Below are 16155 nucleotides of genomic sequence, written 5' to 3'. Positions count from 1 at the left end.
GGCGGTTTGAATCCCCGTGATGGGGTGAGCTCCCATTGCTCGGTCCCTGATCCTGCCAACCTAGCAGTTTGGAAGCACATCAAAGTGCAAGTAGATAAATAGGTACCGTTCTGTCAGGAAGGTAAATGGCGATTCCGTGTGCTGCTCTGGTTTGCCAGAAGCGGCTAAGTCATGCTGGTCACATGACCCGGAAGCTGTACGCCGGCTCCCTCGGCCAATAAAGCGAGATGAGCACCGCAACCCCAGAGTCGGTCATGACTGGACCTAATAGGGGTCCCCTTTACCCTAGAGTTTACCCTTTTTTAAAAAAGCAAAAAGCACACACACATGGGTGGGGGAAAGCATGGAAATAGAAACCACAAATTTCCTTCACTATCTGTGGAGGTCTTAGACTGAATAAGACAGTTGAAATGCACTTGACTGCAGAATCTAGAACCTGTGGTTCTAGAGGGCCAGAGATTCCCTATCCCTGCACTGGAGCGATTGGGTTCCAGAGACAAAAGGGACACAATCTGCATCTTCCTGGGGATTGAGAATGCCTCCAATCAATGACACGGGGGATTGAAAAAGTCACCAATCATAGGAGAGCACGCAGATATAAGGGTTCCTGCATCTGCCTTCCTGCCTCTCACCTTTCTGCTTTACCTGGGAATCTGAGCCCTTGGTTGTCTGAGTCTTAAGGCCTAAGAACTTAAGAAGAACCTGGTTAATGGCCCATCTAGTCCAGAATCATGTTCTCACAGTGGCCAGCCACATACACAATCTAGTCTGGAGTCTGCTACTTGTGACAGACTTTGATTTACAGTAGGAGCTGTTTGACAGTAGAACAGGCTACATTGGAAGGTGATGGACTCTCCATTGGAGGTTTTTAAACAGAGGTTGTTGACTATCTATCAAGGATAATTTTGCTGCGGTTCCTGCATTGCAGGGGGTTGCACTAGATGAGGCTTGGGGATCCCTCCAACTCTACAATTCTGTGATTCGACAAAGATGAACACACACATGCATCAAAACAAAGAGACACTCGCATATTCCAGGCCTAATTGAATAGAGAGTTGGCCCAACATACTTTGGAGAATCTAGCCAGATTTCTTACATCATATTTTATTTATTTGCTGATTTAGAAACCACTTCACAAGCCAAAAGCCACCAAAGTAGGGTAGTACAAGATAAAACACAAAAGACTGCAGACTCGTTGAACTAAAAGAAATTAAGGCCATTGCTATAGTTGTACAAGTAATTTTCCGTAAAATTACTGGGTCACATTACGGTAAAGCTTTCTTAAACAAACAAACAAAAGTCTTCCGTAACTGCCTAAATACCAAGATAATTGATTCCAGAGGGCTAATGCAGCAGCACTAAAAGCCTGCTCCTTTGTGCATACTAAATAGACCTCTGGGACAATGTCCTTTCTGAAGAATGCAGTTGCTGAGCAGGGATATATGGGGTAAGGCAGGCCTCTAGATGACTGGGCCCCAAGTTGTTTTAAATGCAAAAAAACCCCTTGAATTATGCCCAGTAGCAGGCAGTGTGCAACAAACTCAGCAGAGGTGTTACATAGCATCAATGGGATGTCCTAGGCAACTACCTAGCTGCTATATTCTGCAGCTTCCGGACTAAGCTCAAGGGACGCCTCACATTACTGCATTGCAGTAATCTAGTCTTGAGGTTGTGGGTGCCAGGACCAAAGTGACTAAGCTACCTCGGTCCAGGAATGGCCTTAGCTGTCTTGCCAACTGAAGCTGATAAATATGTCACCCTCTCTTTTTCCTTCTCAGCTATTCAGTTTCTCACTCCGGCCACGAGATGTCAGCAAAGACCACAGTTCTTCTTTCAGAGCTATTTCTGGTGTGGAAACCAACTTGAAAGCATGTCGCCACCCCTTCTCTATAGTATTGGCAGGTGTCATGTGTGCAGTACGATTTCTTTGTAGGATACACCAGGGCTGGCACAGGCAGCTACACACAAACTCACACATACACCTCTCTTTGAAGAGAAGCAGCACCTCTGCCAAAGCAGATGTCTTGCACGCAGCAGTATTTCTTTGTAGGATATAACCAGTGCTCACTTCATCAAGATTATACAGACCTTTGCCCTTTGAAGGTAGAATGTTTGTGAGCATTCTTTGATGTCACAGGGACTTGGGAGGCACCTGCAGATGTTGGGCAGTACAGATGTACAAAGGGGGGGCTTGCAAGTAAATGTTGCAGTACATGCCCTTTCACAAAGGAGTGCTCACATTCAGTGTTCCAATAAACTAAGCATCCCACCTCGGCCTCCCATTCTATTTTCTTCTTTTCTTTTCAAACTGTCACTCTAAATGGTGTGGTCATTCAACATGTTCTACTCTCGCTGCATTGTTGTTGTTTTCCAGTGGGTTTCCCCAAAAAAGCTTTGGTGGCTTAAAAAAAAATTTTTGTTTGTATTTCTGCAACTCTCCAAGTTCCATCCAACATGTGGGTCGTTTCTGCTTGTTCCTTGTGGTCCCATTTTTGCTATGCTCCTGCCAGTGCTCACCATCTGACTTTGCTATCAGAAGCAATTTTCTATAACTGTATTTATATCTACATCTGATCTATTCGTGGAAACCATTCTGCCTGCAGGAATTGCTTCTGCTTGCGCAATTTAGAGACATTTAATACACAGATATATAACCTAGTGGTGGGTAGGCACCTGTTCTGCAGGACTACAGATTTCTGATCATCTCACACCCAAACTAGGTTATTCCCCCTCACCTTGTAAGGAAGGTGGTCAAGGCCTTCATTCATCTTCAGTCTACCAGAGAAGCTCAGCATGTGAAGATGTCTAAGCTGGTTGATCCAAGCTCAGACCGCATGGCTCTTACAAGCCTTTTTTGTGCTGGGGGAACAGGGGACTATTTTGGAACTTAAAGGGGGATGTTTTAAAGGTCTAACAACCTATATTTCCACACTTCATTTTGCTGCATGTTTTGTGGTTTTAAATCTCTGCGGGGATTCTCTCACCAAAGACTACTTGCCCCAAACCTGGATCTTGACATCCAGGAATTTTCCTTTTCATACATCATATTTTATTTCCTCGCCACTGACAGAAGGAGCCTACGTAGATCTGCACAAGACCCTTTTTCCAGAAGGCTACTCATCTGCTAACCAAAATTATAAGCACATGGAAGAAAAAAGGCCCAGGGGAGAGCAAGACAAGTCATCATGTGACTTAAAAGTCACTCACTTTTAAGTGCCAGCAGGTGGAATCAAAATAAGAAAGAGAAAGTAGGGGGAGATGGAAACCTGGTGGTGTCAAAACCCACTGACCCAGATTGGCTGTGGTGTTTGATAACCTCATATGGTGCAATCCTGCCTTTGCTTCATATCCACCATCCTGGCCATCAGGAGGAAAGCTAGCCCAGTGAGGATCTCGGTAGCCAAGGAAAGCCAGGCAAAGGCCAGAGACCAGCCAAACCGGATGTTGATAATGTCCAGAAGGTTCTTCCTTCCCAAGAGGAGAATGGCTTCCCTGAAGCCTGCAGCAAAGTAGGTGATGTAGATGCTGAGCCCGGCCAGTGTGATGAGAGCTGAAAGAGAGACAAGCTGTGAAGTACTCTGAAGAGGGGAACCTTTTCCAGTCTGGGGACCACATTCCATTCAGGGTAACTTTCTAGGGGTGGGTGGAGCTAGAGGCAAGAGTGGGTGGGGCAATGAAAGCGGCTTTTACCTTTATAAAGTAAATAATAACAACAACAACAACAACAACAACAACAACAACAACAACAACATTTATTTATACCACATTCATCTGGCTGGGCGACTCCCAACAGAATTTTTAAAACACAATAAAACATCAAATATTAAAAACTTCCCTGAACAGGGTTGCCTTCAGATGTCTTCTAAAAGTCAGATAGTTGTTTATTTCCTTGACATCTGATGGGAGGGTGTTCTGTGGGCAGGCGCCACTACCGAGAAGGCCCTCTGCCTGGTTCCCTGCAACCTCACTTCTCGCAGGGAGGGAACCACCAGAAGGCTCTCAGCACTGGATCTCAGTGTCTGGGCTAAACGATGGGGGTGGAGACGCTCCTTCTGGTATACTGGGCCAAGGCCGTTTAGGGCTTTAAAGGTCAGCAACACTTTGAATTGTGCTCAGAAACGTACTGGGAGCCAATGTAGGTCTTTCAGGACTGGTGTTATATGGTCTCTGCCTGCTATTTAAGAGTAAAGGGCAGTACTAGAGTGAGGGTGGACACTACCTTTTACTCATAAAGAGCAAGAAGAGGGTTTATCTCTGAACTCAGTGCTGCCATGCTTGGTGCTGAGATTGGAGATAAAAGATAAATCATCCCGCTGCTCTTTAGATATTGCCCTCTAAAGAGCAAATAGAGAGCTTTATCTCCTGATCAGATCAAGAGATAAAATTTGGGGGCTGGCAAGTGCATGGGGAAGGTTACCTTGCCTTCAGCTTCTGTGGAATTAAGGATAGTCTAAAAGTGCAAGGAATTGTTTTCCGCCCCGCCCCCAAATCCATAGCAGCTCCATGGCATACCTCCAAGGAGAAAGAGGAGTCCAGTGAACATAAGGAGGAAGTAAGCCTGTGCAAGGATACTGATGAAGCCCGTCATTGCTCCAAAGATCAACAAGATGAGGCTAAGAGGTAGCAGGATCACAACTGCCCCGTGCATATCTGGAGGGAAACAAAATCTATCGGTCACATTTGCCAAGTACTGTCCTTACACATATGGCTATTGCCCCTTTTTACAAGGATCTCAAAGGACCTACCACAGCGTGGTATGAAAGTTTTTGTCACGTAGCCCTTGAAGAGAAACTTGCATGTAAACTAAGAATAGCTAGAGGACATAGTTGCAGAGACACATTTGTTGGAGACAGTAATCCTGACTGCTTATACAAATGTTTCAAACAACAAAATGAAAGTCCCTTTGGTGTACTCCAACATAAGGATTTCTTAATTGTTTCCTCTTTTTCTTACTTTAAATACTGTATCTCTGCATTTATTTGTTTTTTTAAAATCTGAGGGATCTGCACTTAGAAGCTTCTTGGCATTTTCTTTTCTGAGTTTGTTCACTTGGTTACAGTCTAGATTTTGTAATGCCCTTTTCTCCATTGTTCTCATTTCAACGAGAAACCACCTAATTTGCAGTTTGAGAGCCTATATGTGAACCATAGGGCAGCTCTCCTTCCAAATTCATGCTTCTCCAATTTTGCAATACAAAAAAAAAATGTATTAGTTGGTCCAAACACCAAACACCACGTTTATTAGGAGAAATTTGAAGTGAAATGATAAAGAATTTTCATGAATTTTCCACCTTAGCAAGTTGCCGTGGAAATATGGAGAAATGAATTTAAGATGGGGGGAAATGAGAAACTGACATATTTGTCAATCCTTGGTGGTAAGAGAACAATTTGTAAAGAAAAGACAAAATCCATCAGGGCTGGAGCTCCCCTATCCACACAGACGCCAGGCCACAATCCATCTGTCCATCTTTAAAGGTGTCATAAGATGCCTGGTTTTCATAAAAATCATGGTGGCTGCAATCTGAAGTCCCACTGAGCTGTGCTTCCTCCTGAATAAACATGTTTTGGATGAGAGAATGGGTACCTTGTCTCCCAGCTGTGCTTGTTTGTGATTTGTTCTTTGCTGTGAGTGACCCTTCCTGCTCTTGCCTGTTTTCTCTTTTCCTGTCTTTTTTGTCTTTTTCATGAGCAATGGGCTAATGGATAACTGGAAATTCCTCAGAGCCCTCTGGTGCCTCCTAGGAGCTACTGCTCGGTTGTTTGCTTTCTTCCTGTGCAATCAGCTTTCTGTGCTTCTTCGATGACCTTTCCTGCTAGCTATCTTGCCACCAGCTGAGTAAACAGAGAGGTGTAGAGTACTTTCCTGGGCCTTTCTAATTCCCTCTTTTGTCTTCTGCCCTGGGTGGCCTGAGCCTGGGCCTCAAGTAAGCAGGGGAGAGACAATCAAATCAGTTTGTGTTTAAAGGTGAGTCTACGTTGGGTTGTAGCCAACTCAGACCCCACCTGCAGCAGTACATCTAAAGCTTCTCCCTTTCTCTGGCCAGGAGACGGAAGGAGCAATGAATGAAAAGGTGGAGAAAGATTTGAGGTATTTTGAGGGGAGGGGGAGGAAAGGCTTGCAGCTGGGAATTCAGGACTCTGCATGGTAAAGTGAGAAGCTGTGGGGCTTAAGGGTTTTTATGAAGGTCCCAGGCATTTCCGTCGCAACTGGAGACTATGGTTATCACCCTAAAATGTTGGCAATGAACATGCTGGGTTTCAATTAAGAGGACTAGAGTCTGCCTTGCTGTTTGAAAAAAAGAAGAGTAGAAGAGTAGATTTTCATCCTTGTAAGTGAGTGGCTGGATTCTGAGTTCCACTTTGTTTCTCTTCAGTACTAATTGCCCATGCACTGAAAACCTGGCTTCCCTCTTGGTCTTTTAAAGCTACTATGGAAACCAATAAATAATAGAGACTCAAGAGTTGGTAATGAATGCTATTTTACTAATTCACAGAACTGTTAGAGGTGCTTGCCTTGGTACATTGGTGCAACTGGCCAAAACAAGAGGTTCTGCTGTGATTTCCTCCCACCTATCGCTGCTTCCAGCTCTTCTACAGGGGATGATGAAAAATGTGGCTTCCCATAACAATGGATAAATGATGCAAGAAAGAGAGACTGCAGTGGGAAGCTTACTCATGAACACATTTCATCTTATTGCAACAGGCCCAGCTTAGGCATGAGGAGATTTTTGACTAGCATATTAGAACTGTGAACCTGGAGCTGACTTCCAAAGCTCATTTCCACATCATTATAGGAAGAGCTTGCAGCAATTGCCATAAGCTGCAACTTAGTTCTTATACAGTGGTATCTCGGGTTAAGTACTTAATTCGTTCCAGAGGTCTGTTCTTAACCTGAAACTGTTCTTAACCTGAAGCACCACTTTAGCTAATGGGGCCTCCTGCTGCCGCCACACCACCGGAGCACGATTTCTGTTCTTATCCTCCGGAATAAGGGCGGACCTCCGGAATAAGGGCGGACCTCCGGAACGAATTAAGTTCTTAACCCGAGGTACCACTGTATAGATATATAGCCGGAAAGATTGGCTACAGCTAAATGGGTAGATGAGCTCACAATTGCTCGCCTTTGCATTTTCACATTTATTCTTGATTCTGGTAAGCATGTTAGTTATAAAGGTAAAGGTAAAGGGACCCCTGACCATTAGGTCCAGTCGTGACCGACTCTGGGATTGCAGCGCTCATCTTGCTTTATTTGCCGAGGGAGCCAGCATACAGCTTCCAGGTCATGTGGCCAGCATGACTAAGCCACTTCTGGCAAACCAGAACAGCACACAGAAACGCCATTGACCTTCCCGCTGGAGCGGTACCTATTTATCTACTTGCACTTTGACGTGCTTTCGAACTGCTAGGTTGGCAGGAGCAGGGACCGAGCAACGGGAGCTCACCCCGTTGCGGGGATTCGAACCCCCAACCTTTTGATCGGCAAGTCCTAGGCTCTGTGGTTTAGCCCACAGCCCCACCCGCGTCCCTATGTTAGTTATAGTCTTTTATATACTAACCTTTATGCCCTTCCACATCCATTTAATGCTCCTAACCGTTCTTTTAGATTTTTTTTAGTTTCTTTTAGATTCTTATAGTCCTTTAGCTATACCTTCTGTTTTAATACTTTTTAGCTTTCTAAAACGTTTTACAGATTCTAAATTATTTTATTTTTTTTAATTAATATTTATTTTAAAAAAATTAACAAAAAAGAGTTACAAAATCATAACACACACACAAAAAGAGATACAAAAATACAAAGCAAAAAAAAATTAACATAGAAAAGAAAAAAAATAGGAATAAAAATACGAAACTAAAATTAAAAAAAACCCCTCTTTTATAGTATCTTATCTTCATTCACTTATTTTCCTGACTTCCTCACACCTCCCTCTTTTGTATTCCAGGCAAAATTTATTTCAGCAAATTCATAACCTCATATTTTATCCTTAATTATATATCCACACAAATTCTAATTTCACATTATCATCCAAATTCATCCCTATTCTTATTTTACCTTATTCTACCTTATTACTAGAACCACTTCGTTTCATTCCAATGTCATTAACATTCAAAAATTTTACAATGTTTCTGTAAATAGATAAAGAGAATATTATGAAAATGATATACAGGTGGTACATGACCCCAGTCAAGCTTGCAAAAATCTATCATCTGCCCGATAATAAATGTTGGAAATGTAAAGAGACTGAAGGTACATTCTTTCACCTCTGGTGGACGTGCCCAAGGATTAAGGCTTTCTGGGAAATGATATATAATGAACTGAAAAAGGTATTTAAATATACCTTCTTGAAGAAACCAGAGGCCTTTCTCCTGGGTATGGTCGGCCAAGTGGTGCCAAAGAAGGATAGAACTTTCTTTATGTATGCTACAGCAGCAGCAAGAATACTCATCGCAAAGCACTGGAAGACACAAGACCTACCCACCTTGGAAGAATGGCAGGTGCAAGTAATGGACTATATGGAATTGGCAGAAATGACTGGCAGAATCCGAGACCAGGGAGAAGAGTTGGTGGAAGAAGAATACAGATTCTAAATTATTGTACTCCCATCCTACTTGTGCTGGTCTATGACTGTAATGAAGATTAGAATGACTGACTGATTGATTGATTGATTGATTGATTAACTGGTAAGCATGCTGACTTTTGCTCCTTGGTTCTAGAGATAGGCCTGAGTCCAAACAGACCCTGAATGTTGTGGCCCCATTCCTGAATGGTAGAATTAGGTGGAATATTTTGCTCATAAGAGCATAGGAAAAGCTCTGCAGCTAGGTTAGGCCAAAGGCTCTTGTAGTCCAGCATCGTGTTTTCACAATGGCAAACAGATGCCCATGGGAAGCAGGATCTCAGTGCAACAGCATCACTCTCCCCACTTGTGCTTCCCAGAAACTGGAATTTAGGTGCACAATGTCTCTGGCAGTGAAGGTAGAACACAGCCATCATGGCTAGCAGCCACAGATAGCCATATCCTGCATAACATTGTCTAATCTCTGGTAAAAGCCTCACTGCCTCATCTTGTAGGAGAAAATCACATAGGACATACGCTATGTGAAGAAGTGTTTTCTTTTATTTGTCTTGAATCTTAATTTTGGGGTGGGAGGGAATACATACCATTTTTTTCTCTCCAAATACCCCAGAGAGAACACCATTCTTGGACATTACAAATAAGGGGGATGGCAGCCCCCATAACTGGAAAGAGGTGGGTCCAGTCTGTTAATATTGCATGTGTACATTTGTAAGTGGGTGTATGGGGTGCTAGGGGAAAGGTAGTACCTCTGGTGGGGGACACGTCATGCTCCTTCTGGGGTAGTTTGTCCACATTTGGTCTCCACCTTGCTCTCAGTCTTCACCTGTGGCTCCTAGAAGCTGTCAACATGCAACAGCAATAACACCACATGAAATACCTTCGATTGGCTAGCTAAACCAGGTGAGGGTAGCCAATGGATCTCAAACCCTGGGTAAACTAGAGTCTTTCTTTGCATGCAAAGACAGGCTCTGGTAGATTGAGTGGACACGACCGATTGTGGGTCCAACGGTCAATAAGGTGTTTTCTGCACATGCTGTAGACTAGAGGGAAGTGAGGGGCAGATGTGGCTCATCAACCTGGGAAGGTCTGGGAAGGTGGCCCATCTAGGAGAAGAAAAACTCTGATCCTAAACCTCTGCTGCCTTGTGGGATACTTTTGGGAGAAGAAAGGGCTAAGGAATAAACCCTACACAAATCCGGAGTGGAGTCCCTAAGGCAGTTGGGATAGCGCCATGTACAACTCCTTCCAGCAACTCCTGCAGCCAAGCTGGTACCACACATATTGCTCTGCTTTCCTTTCCACCACATCAATGAGGCCAAGAGTCTTGTCATCTAGTGTCAGGGACTGGGCAGAAGAGGAATGGTGGAGACCACCTCCCCATGCTGACCCCTCCAGAGAGGAGGAAGAGGAAGACAGTATATATTGACAACAGGGGTTTGAGAGAGGTCACAGCTCAGAGGCAGATGAGGAGAAAAGCTGGGAAATCATGGGAGAGCCAGAACAACACCCAGCTGACTCGTCATTAGAAAGCATTCTAGGCCCTCCATCTCCCAAAACCTGGTGAGCCTTAAAAGTAGGAGAACAAAGAACTCAAAGACATAGGTACATAGCAGCACTCGTAGAGGAGATGATGAGAATGACAAATGAGGAAGTGGAAGAGATGAGGAGGTGGAGATTCACTTGGGAGAACGCCGTTATCTAAGAGGCTAGGTTCTCTATCCTCTTTCTGTAAAGATTGAAATAAAAAAGGTCTGTAAGATACTTTCCCTTGTCTTTATACTTTCCTAGGCAACCAGCCAGGAGCTGCTGACAGCATCCTAACATCTGGGCAGCCCAGGACCTCCATACACCTGTCCAGGCTTGAGCCCCACAGAGGTCAATTTGGTGCTGCTAACACAGCAGTTTGACTTCACCCCAGAGGCGCACTCCATTGTCTCTTGAGACAGATGGATGCCGACAACAGCAAAAACATTTGTATGTCCATTTCATCCTATTTCCACATTAATCGGGGATTTTTTTAGGTACTATTTTTTATTTAAGTACATACTCAGATATCACACGTATATAAATACTTGTTTTATATCAACATATGCATTTCTGAACACATTTTATCCTAAAATATGAATTTTGGTACATTTTTAAAGCCACTTACTTAAGAGTTGCTTGTGTGATGTGGTGATATTTGATATGTCAGGGTTAAAGGGGTTTACCAAATTGAAACAGGTCCTATTAACTGGAAGAGAAAGAAAAGAAAGGGAAAGACCATGAAACATTTATTCAGAATTCAATAGATCATTTCTTACTACAAATTTTCCATTTCACCACCATTGATTAATCAAGCTGAAGGATCAAGTTGATTAATCTGGTTGCTAAACCAAGTAGAACATGCAGCTCCACTTCTTCTTGACGCAACCTCCCAGCACAGGACAGTTCTATGAGACTGGTCTTTAACAATTGCTTGACTACAGCAGTCAAATCCATGGATTTCAACATGGATAGCATTTATGCCTTTCAGAACTCCACCCTGGAGGCTTAGCCCCTTAATCCTAACCATCACTAACTAATTTGCCAGCACTCATCCTTTATTTACCAATGTAGTGATCTGCAACCAGCAGGTTTAGAATAAGGACTCCTTCTGGGAATGTCCTGTCTCTCCAATGCTTGTTTCCTTTCCTTTCACCTATAAAGAGTGACAAGGCAGGGAAGTGGTTTGAGTTCTAGTCTAGGACCTGGGAGGCCAGGATTCAAATATCCACCCAACCATGCAGCTCACTGGGTGATCTTGGGCCAGTCACTATCACTTAGCCTAATCTACTTCACAGGGGTGTTGTGATGATGAAACAGAGTGGGGAGATCTATACACCACCTTGAGCTCCTTGGAGGAAAGGTAGGATGTGACTAAAGCATGGTTGGAAAATAAAATAAGCCCATCTACCAGCCATGTGGTGGGATACCTTGCGAGACAGTTGGTGGGATGGGGTCTGCCCAGCCAGCCAATTAAAGGAAGTGAGCATTTCCCTTTAGGAAGAGACTTTTCCCAAAGAGCCCCACTTATGTCAGTGGGCCATGGCTCAGAGGTAGATCACCTGCTTTGCAGAACATCCCATGCTCAATCCCTGGCATTTCCAGGTAGACTCCCTGCCTGAAACCCTGGAGAGCCACTGCCAGTCAGTGTAAACCGTACTGAGCTCTAGGTGGACCAATGGTCTGACTTGGTCTAAGGCACTTTCCTGTGAGCCTAACCATTTCCCACCAAAGCTCAAGAGGAAACCAGGGGTTACTTACCTTGGCATGTCCTCCAGAGCCCTGAATGGGAGCTCAGGCTGTCTGTGCGGTTGAGGAGCTTCTGCAGCTTAGAAGCATCAATAAGGTACCAAAAGTCAGTGCTGATAGCCACCAGCAGGAAGCTGAAACTGACCACGCCAGCCAAGGCTGCCAAGAGGGAGACGGCGTTCAGTGTGACTTTCATGGCAATTTTCTTCAGGCTGCCACCTGCTGCCTTGGTCCTAAGACTGAAAGAACTGAACCACTGTTTTCATCCCTTGATCACAAGCTGGTCCTCTGGATATGATTCCCAAGGTGCCCAACAGATGAATTGCAGTCCAAACGGCGGTAATAACAGCCTGGTGGTCAGGAAAATCCACACATAATTAATTAAACCCTGCCTCCAATCTGTCCCTCTCTCCCTTTATTTACTCTGTCTTTTCCTCCCAGCATGGAAAGTCATAGCCAGTTGGTTCCCGCTTTTGAATAAGAGGTACTTATGACAGTCATTGGCCCCCCTTCTTTGCACTTCACCCAGTCACCCTCCAAATGAGTAAACATGCACAGCGCATGGTTGAAGAAGCCCACTCTAGCCCATCAAAGTACCAAACGGCTTCTTGTTCAGGCAATAATTATCCAACAGCTTTTTTCTCCTGAATACAAGAAAGGAGGAGGAGGAGGAGGAGGAGGAGGAGGAGGAGGACGTCAGAGATCAGCACCACAGACAGTGCCCAGGGAGCAATGAGTAAATCCAGCTCTTTTAAGCTGCAGGGAGGTTGCAAGAAGGAATTTGCAACAAAGGAATAGGGTGACCTACAAAAAGATGGTCAGGGCATATCCACACATGATCTCCAAAGGACTCTCCTTTGTATTTCTTTGGTGTATAATTAGATGTTAGAGCCTGGAAAGAACAATCTGTACGTTTCATTGAAAAAAGTCTCTCTCTGATGCTTCCCATCCCATCTTAATGGCATTCCAAAATGTGCACATTATTATATTATGTCAGAAACTTAAAGGCATCTTCAGTGCCATGTGTGAAAAGTCATTCTGTACTTTGCTGTTCTTCAGGTCTACAGCTTAGATATTATTGCTTGTACCCCCTAATAATGTATGGGTTGTCCGTGGTAGTGCACAGATTGTTTCAGTGCAGGGGATTATATGCCAACTTGCTGAGAAGTGCCTTGCATGGCCACGGTGTGAGAGCCTGGAGAGGCATGACCAGCTCAGCCAGAATAAACTGGTCAGGAGACTGAGGTAGATTTATTAATGGGATTATTCAATATGAGGAAGTTGTATAAATTCACTTGATGGGAGCAACACACATGAAACCATACAGGTGTCATAATAAATGAGTCACAGTTTTGTTTAAAGTCTGAAACAACTTAGCCTCAAACAGACTAGAGCAGGCTGTTACAAAGCAGCTCTGAACCATCCTGGCTGCTGTTTTGAACCCGAGGTTCAGGGCAATCCTGGCTGCCTGTTTGGATAGGTTGCTGCTGCATTTATGGCATAAGTTGCTGTGAATGCTGTACACCCCTCCATCCTACACTCAGGCTGTACATGTGTGTGTGAATAAAACCGTATGTCATAAAGACACTATAGCTTCTGTTGTGCCTCATTCCAAAAGCAACACAAACCCTGGTTAAGTGCAAAGACCATGGGATCTCACACCACTCAGAGATTAGGGCAGCCTGTAACAATAGGTTACCACCCTTTTTCTCAAAAGAACTCAAAGCATTGTTGTTGTTGTCTTCAATCACTTGCTTATTCAAAAAACTGAAGCACTTGTCGTGAGAGAAGATGGCACCAAATAGCTAATTTCAATTTCTGTGCCATCACTGGCACTCAGAACCAGCCCTATCATTGGGCAAAGTGAGGCGACTGCCTCAGGCAGTGGGTGCTGGGAGGCAGCAGTGGCTGGATCCTTTTCTTGTAGGCAGTGGTTGCCCGTGCCCACTGGGACACGAAGGGTAGAAGGCAGGGAGCTCAAGAGTAGGATTAGCAGCTGGGATTACTGCCTCTGACAGTGGAGGTAAAACATAGGGTTTACAGCCATGAGCTGGCCGAGGCTTGACCATTGTGTGGTTCAACAAAAGCAGACCACAATGGCTGCTACTGAGATCAATTGGCTTACCATCCAAGTTCTCTGACTCAGCTGAGTGGTGAGTCAGGTGCTTGATGGCACTTCTAATCAGCTTCTAAGAGATTCAGGATGTCTTCAGCAGGGGCTGTTTCAACCGGTGCTTGTGAAACAGAAGTCAGAGCAAGACCTGAAGTCAGAACAGGATTTGCTGCACATATGTCTTCTCTGATAACCAGACGCACCTACAAATCCCTCAAGGCCAGAGAGTTAAGGGCAGTGATCAGAGCTTCAGGATAAACCACATCTTACATTATGCTTCTTAACATGGGATATCACATCTGATTCTGCCTAAAGATGTGAGGGCAGCAGCAAAAGCATCTGAGGTGCTATATTTATTCATATGGGACTGTAGCTCAGTGGTAGAGCATCTGCTTTGCATACAGAAAGTCCCAAGTTCAATCCCTGACATCCCCAGGTACGGCTGGGAGAGACTTCCTGACTGAAACCCTGGGGAGCTGCTGCCAGTCAGTGTGGACAATACTGAGCCGATGGTCTGACTCAGTAGAAGGCAGCTTCCTATGTTCCTGTAATTACATTTCTGCCTTTTTCCCAGGGAGCTCAAGGTGGCAAAAAATATTGAAAAGACCAGTGAAAACAGTTAAGAAGAAAAATATTTAAAAACAGGTCTGAAAAGGGTACAGTGAAGCCACCTGCCTGATGTAAATAGGCGGGGAGTTCCAAAGAGCAGATACTGCCACACTAAAACAGGTTTCATAACGAAGATTGATTTCTCACGAGCTCAGACTAACAAAAGATTTTAAAAGATTACTCACCACAAACCTACCAACAGAAAACAGAGCACTGTACCTGAGAGAGGAGAGATAGGAAGTCTTGGAATACATACTACAGGTTGTCATATCCTCCAACTTCCATATCTGAGTGGAGTTTTTATTCTGTGGTACTAGTCTGTTGCTGGGGAATGCCTTCATTGACAAGTTCCTGAATGTCAGGTGTTTGCCTCACTGGTTAAATATATACTTAGTGGGAGAAAACAAGTGTTCTGTGATATGCTGTCAACAAAACGAACCTTCTCAGCCAGTATAATGTTGGCGGGACCAGTCTTAAGGCTATGCAGAGTGTGGCAGCTGCCTGAGGCGGCAGAAAATAGGGGGCGATAGGGGCAGCTCCCCAGCTCTTCCACCTGAGACACCTTCTGCTGGAAGGCAAAGATATCCATGCCATGCAGTCTGTCCTGCCGTCCTCTGCATCCCATGGTTGCCCACCTGCCCTCAGGTGCAGTGGAGGACATGATCCCATTTGCTAGTATTAACACATGATTTGCTAGTATTGGCATGTACTGGATCAGGCCAATGGCCCATCAATTCCATCATCCTGTTCTCACAATAACCAGCCAAATGCCCCAAAGCGAAATATGTAAGCTGAACCTGAACACAAGAACAACTCTTTCTTCCTGCAGATTCCAGCAAGTGGTATTCAGAAGTATGACTGCCTATGACCTAGCAGCCATTATTGGTCTTCTCCTCTTCCATGAATCTGTCCAATCCTCTTTTAAAACCATCCAAGTTGGTGGCCAGCACTGCCTCCTGCGGAAGCAAGTTCCATAGTTTAACTATATGCTGTGTGAATAAGAACTTTCTTTTATCTGTCCTGATTTCTCCAGCAGCAAAATGTCTTGGGCTGGCTCTGCCATTTGGTGCACACCATGCACATAAAATATATGAGGGGGAGCAAGCTTGAGCCATATTGCATTTGCCCATCACATATCCGTCAATGTTTCACCAGTGAGCACATTATCAGACTATGGGGTCAGCTACAATGGGCAGGAAGGTTTTGGACAGTAATCTTTATTTTCATCTTAGAATAAGAGTGATGGCTGAAAGGTGCTGTTCCTGGCAATCTTGACATTATTAGCTATTAGATTGTGTGATTGTTTTACATGCTTTTAACAGTTTTAAAATTTATTTTAATTGTATTGTTTTTTACTGATGTATTCACTGTCTTGGAAGGGTGGGATATAAATTTAATTAATAGTAAATAAAATAGAGCAGACCCATCAAAATTAATGTGACTATTTTATGTCAATTGATTTCAATGGGTCTGCTCTGGGTATGTCTTAGTTGGGTGTGACTGTAAGGCTGCTGTTCTTGGGTGATTATGTGGATGAACACTGTTAGTATATTTGTTTCATTTTAATGGCTTTTATTGCATATTG

At 44.1% G+C, this 16155-nt stretch overlaps 1 protein-coding gene across 2 annotated transcripts; it reads right to left on the bottom strand.

The window, feature by feature from the left end:
- Window positions 1-1527: 1527 nt before the first annotated feature.
- TMEM114 (transmembrane protein 114) lies at window positions 1528-14950 on the bottom strand. 2 transcript variants are annotated; one of them, XM_081840343.1, is made up of 5 exons: window positions 14790-14950; window positions 11861-12198; window positions 10728-10808; window positions 4513-4650; window positions 1528-3550 (listed from the first exon to the last, which is right to left on the bottom strand). In XM_081840343.1, exons 2-5 carry the CDS (start codon window positions 12042-12044, stop codon window positions 3318-3320), a joined length of 636 nt encoding a protein of 211 aa, XP_081696469.1. In that variant the 5' UTR covers window positions 12045-12198; window positions 14790-14950; the 3' UTR covers window positions 1528-3317. The 2 variants fall into 2 exon arrangements, with proteins under 2 accessions (XP_081696469.1, XP_081696468.1); XM_081840342.1 differs by lacking the exon at window positions 14790-14950 and having other exon boundaries at window positions 11861-12489.
- Window positions 14951-16155: the final 1205 nt, after the last annotated feature.

Source organism: Podarcis erhardii, assembly GCF_964252035.2.
Source record: "Podarcis erhardii genome assembly, chromosome: 14".
In the NCBI taxonomy this organism is placed as follows: Eukaryota; Metazoa; Chordata; class Lepidosauria; order Squamata; family Lacertidae; genus Podarcis; species Podarcis erhardii.
This window is presented reverse-complemented; position numbering and strand designations above follow the sequence as displayed.

Coding starts and splice junctions, on each gene's coding strand:
- TMEM114 (XM_081840343.1), bottom strand. CDS start 12,044: ATGAAAGTCACACTGAACGCCGTCTCCCTCTTGGCAGCCTTGGCTGGC. Junction 10,809..11,860: donor GCTCTGGAGGACATGCCAAG/GTAAGTAACCCC, acceptor TTTCTCTTCCAG/TTAATAGGACCTGTTTCAAT. Junction 3,551..4,512: donor ACTCCTCTTTCTCCTTGGAG/GTATGCCATGGA, acceptor TCTCTCTTTCAG/CTCTCATCACACTGGCCGGG.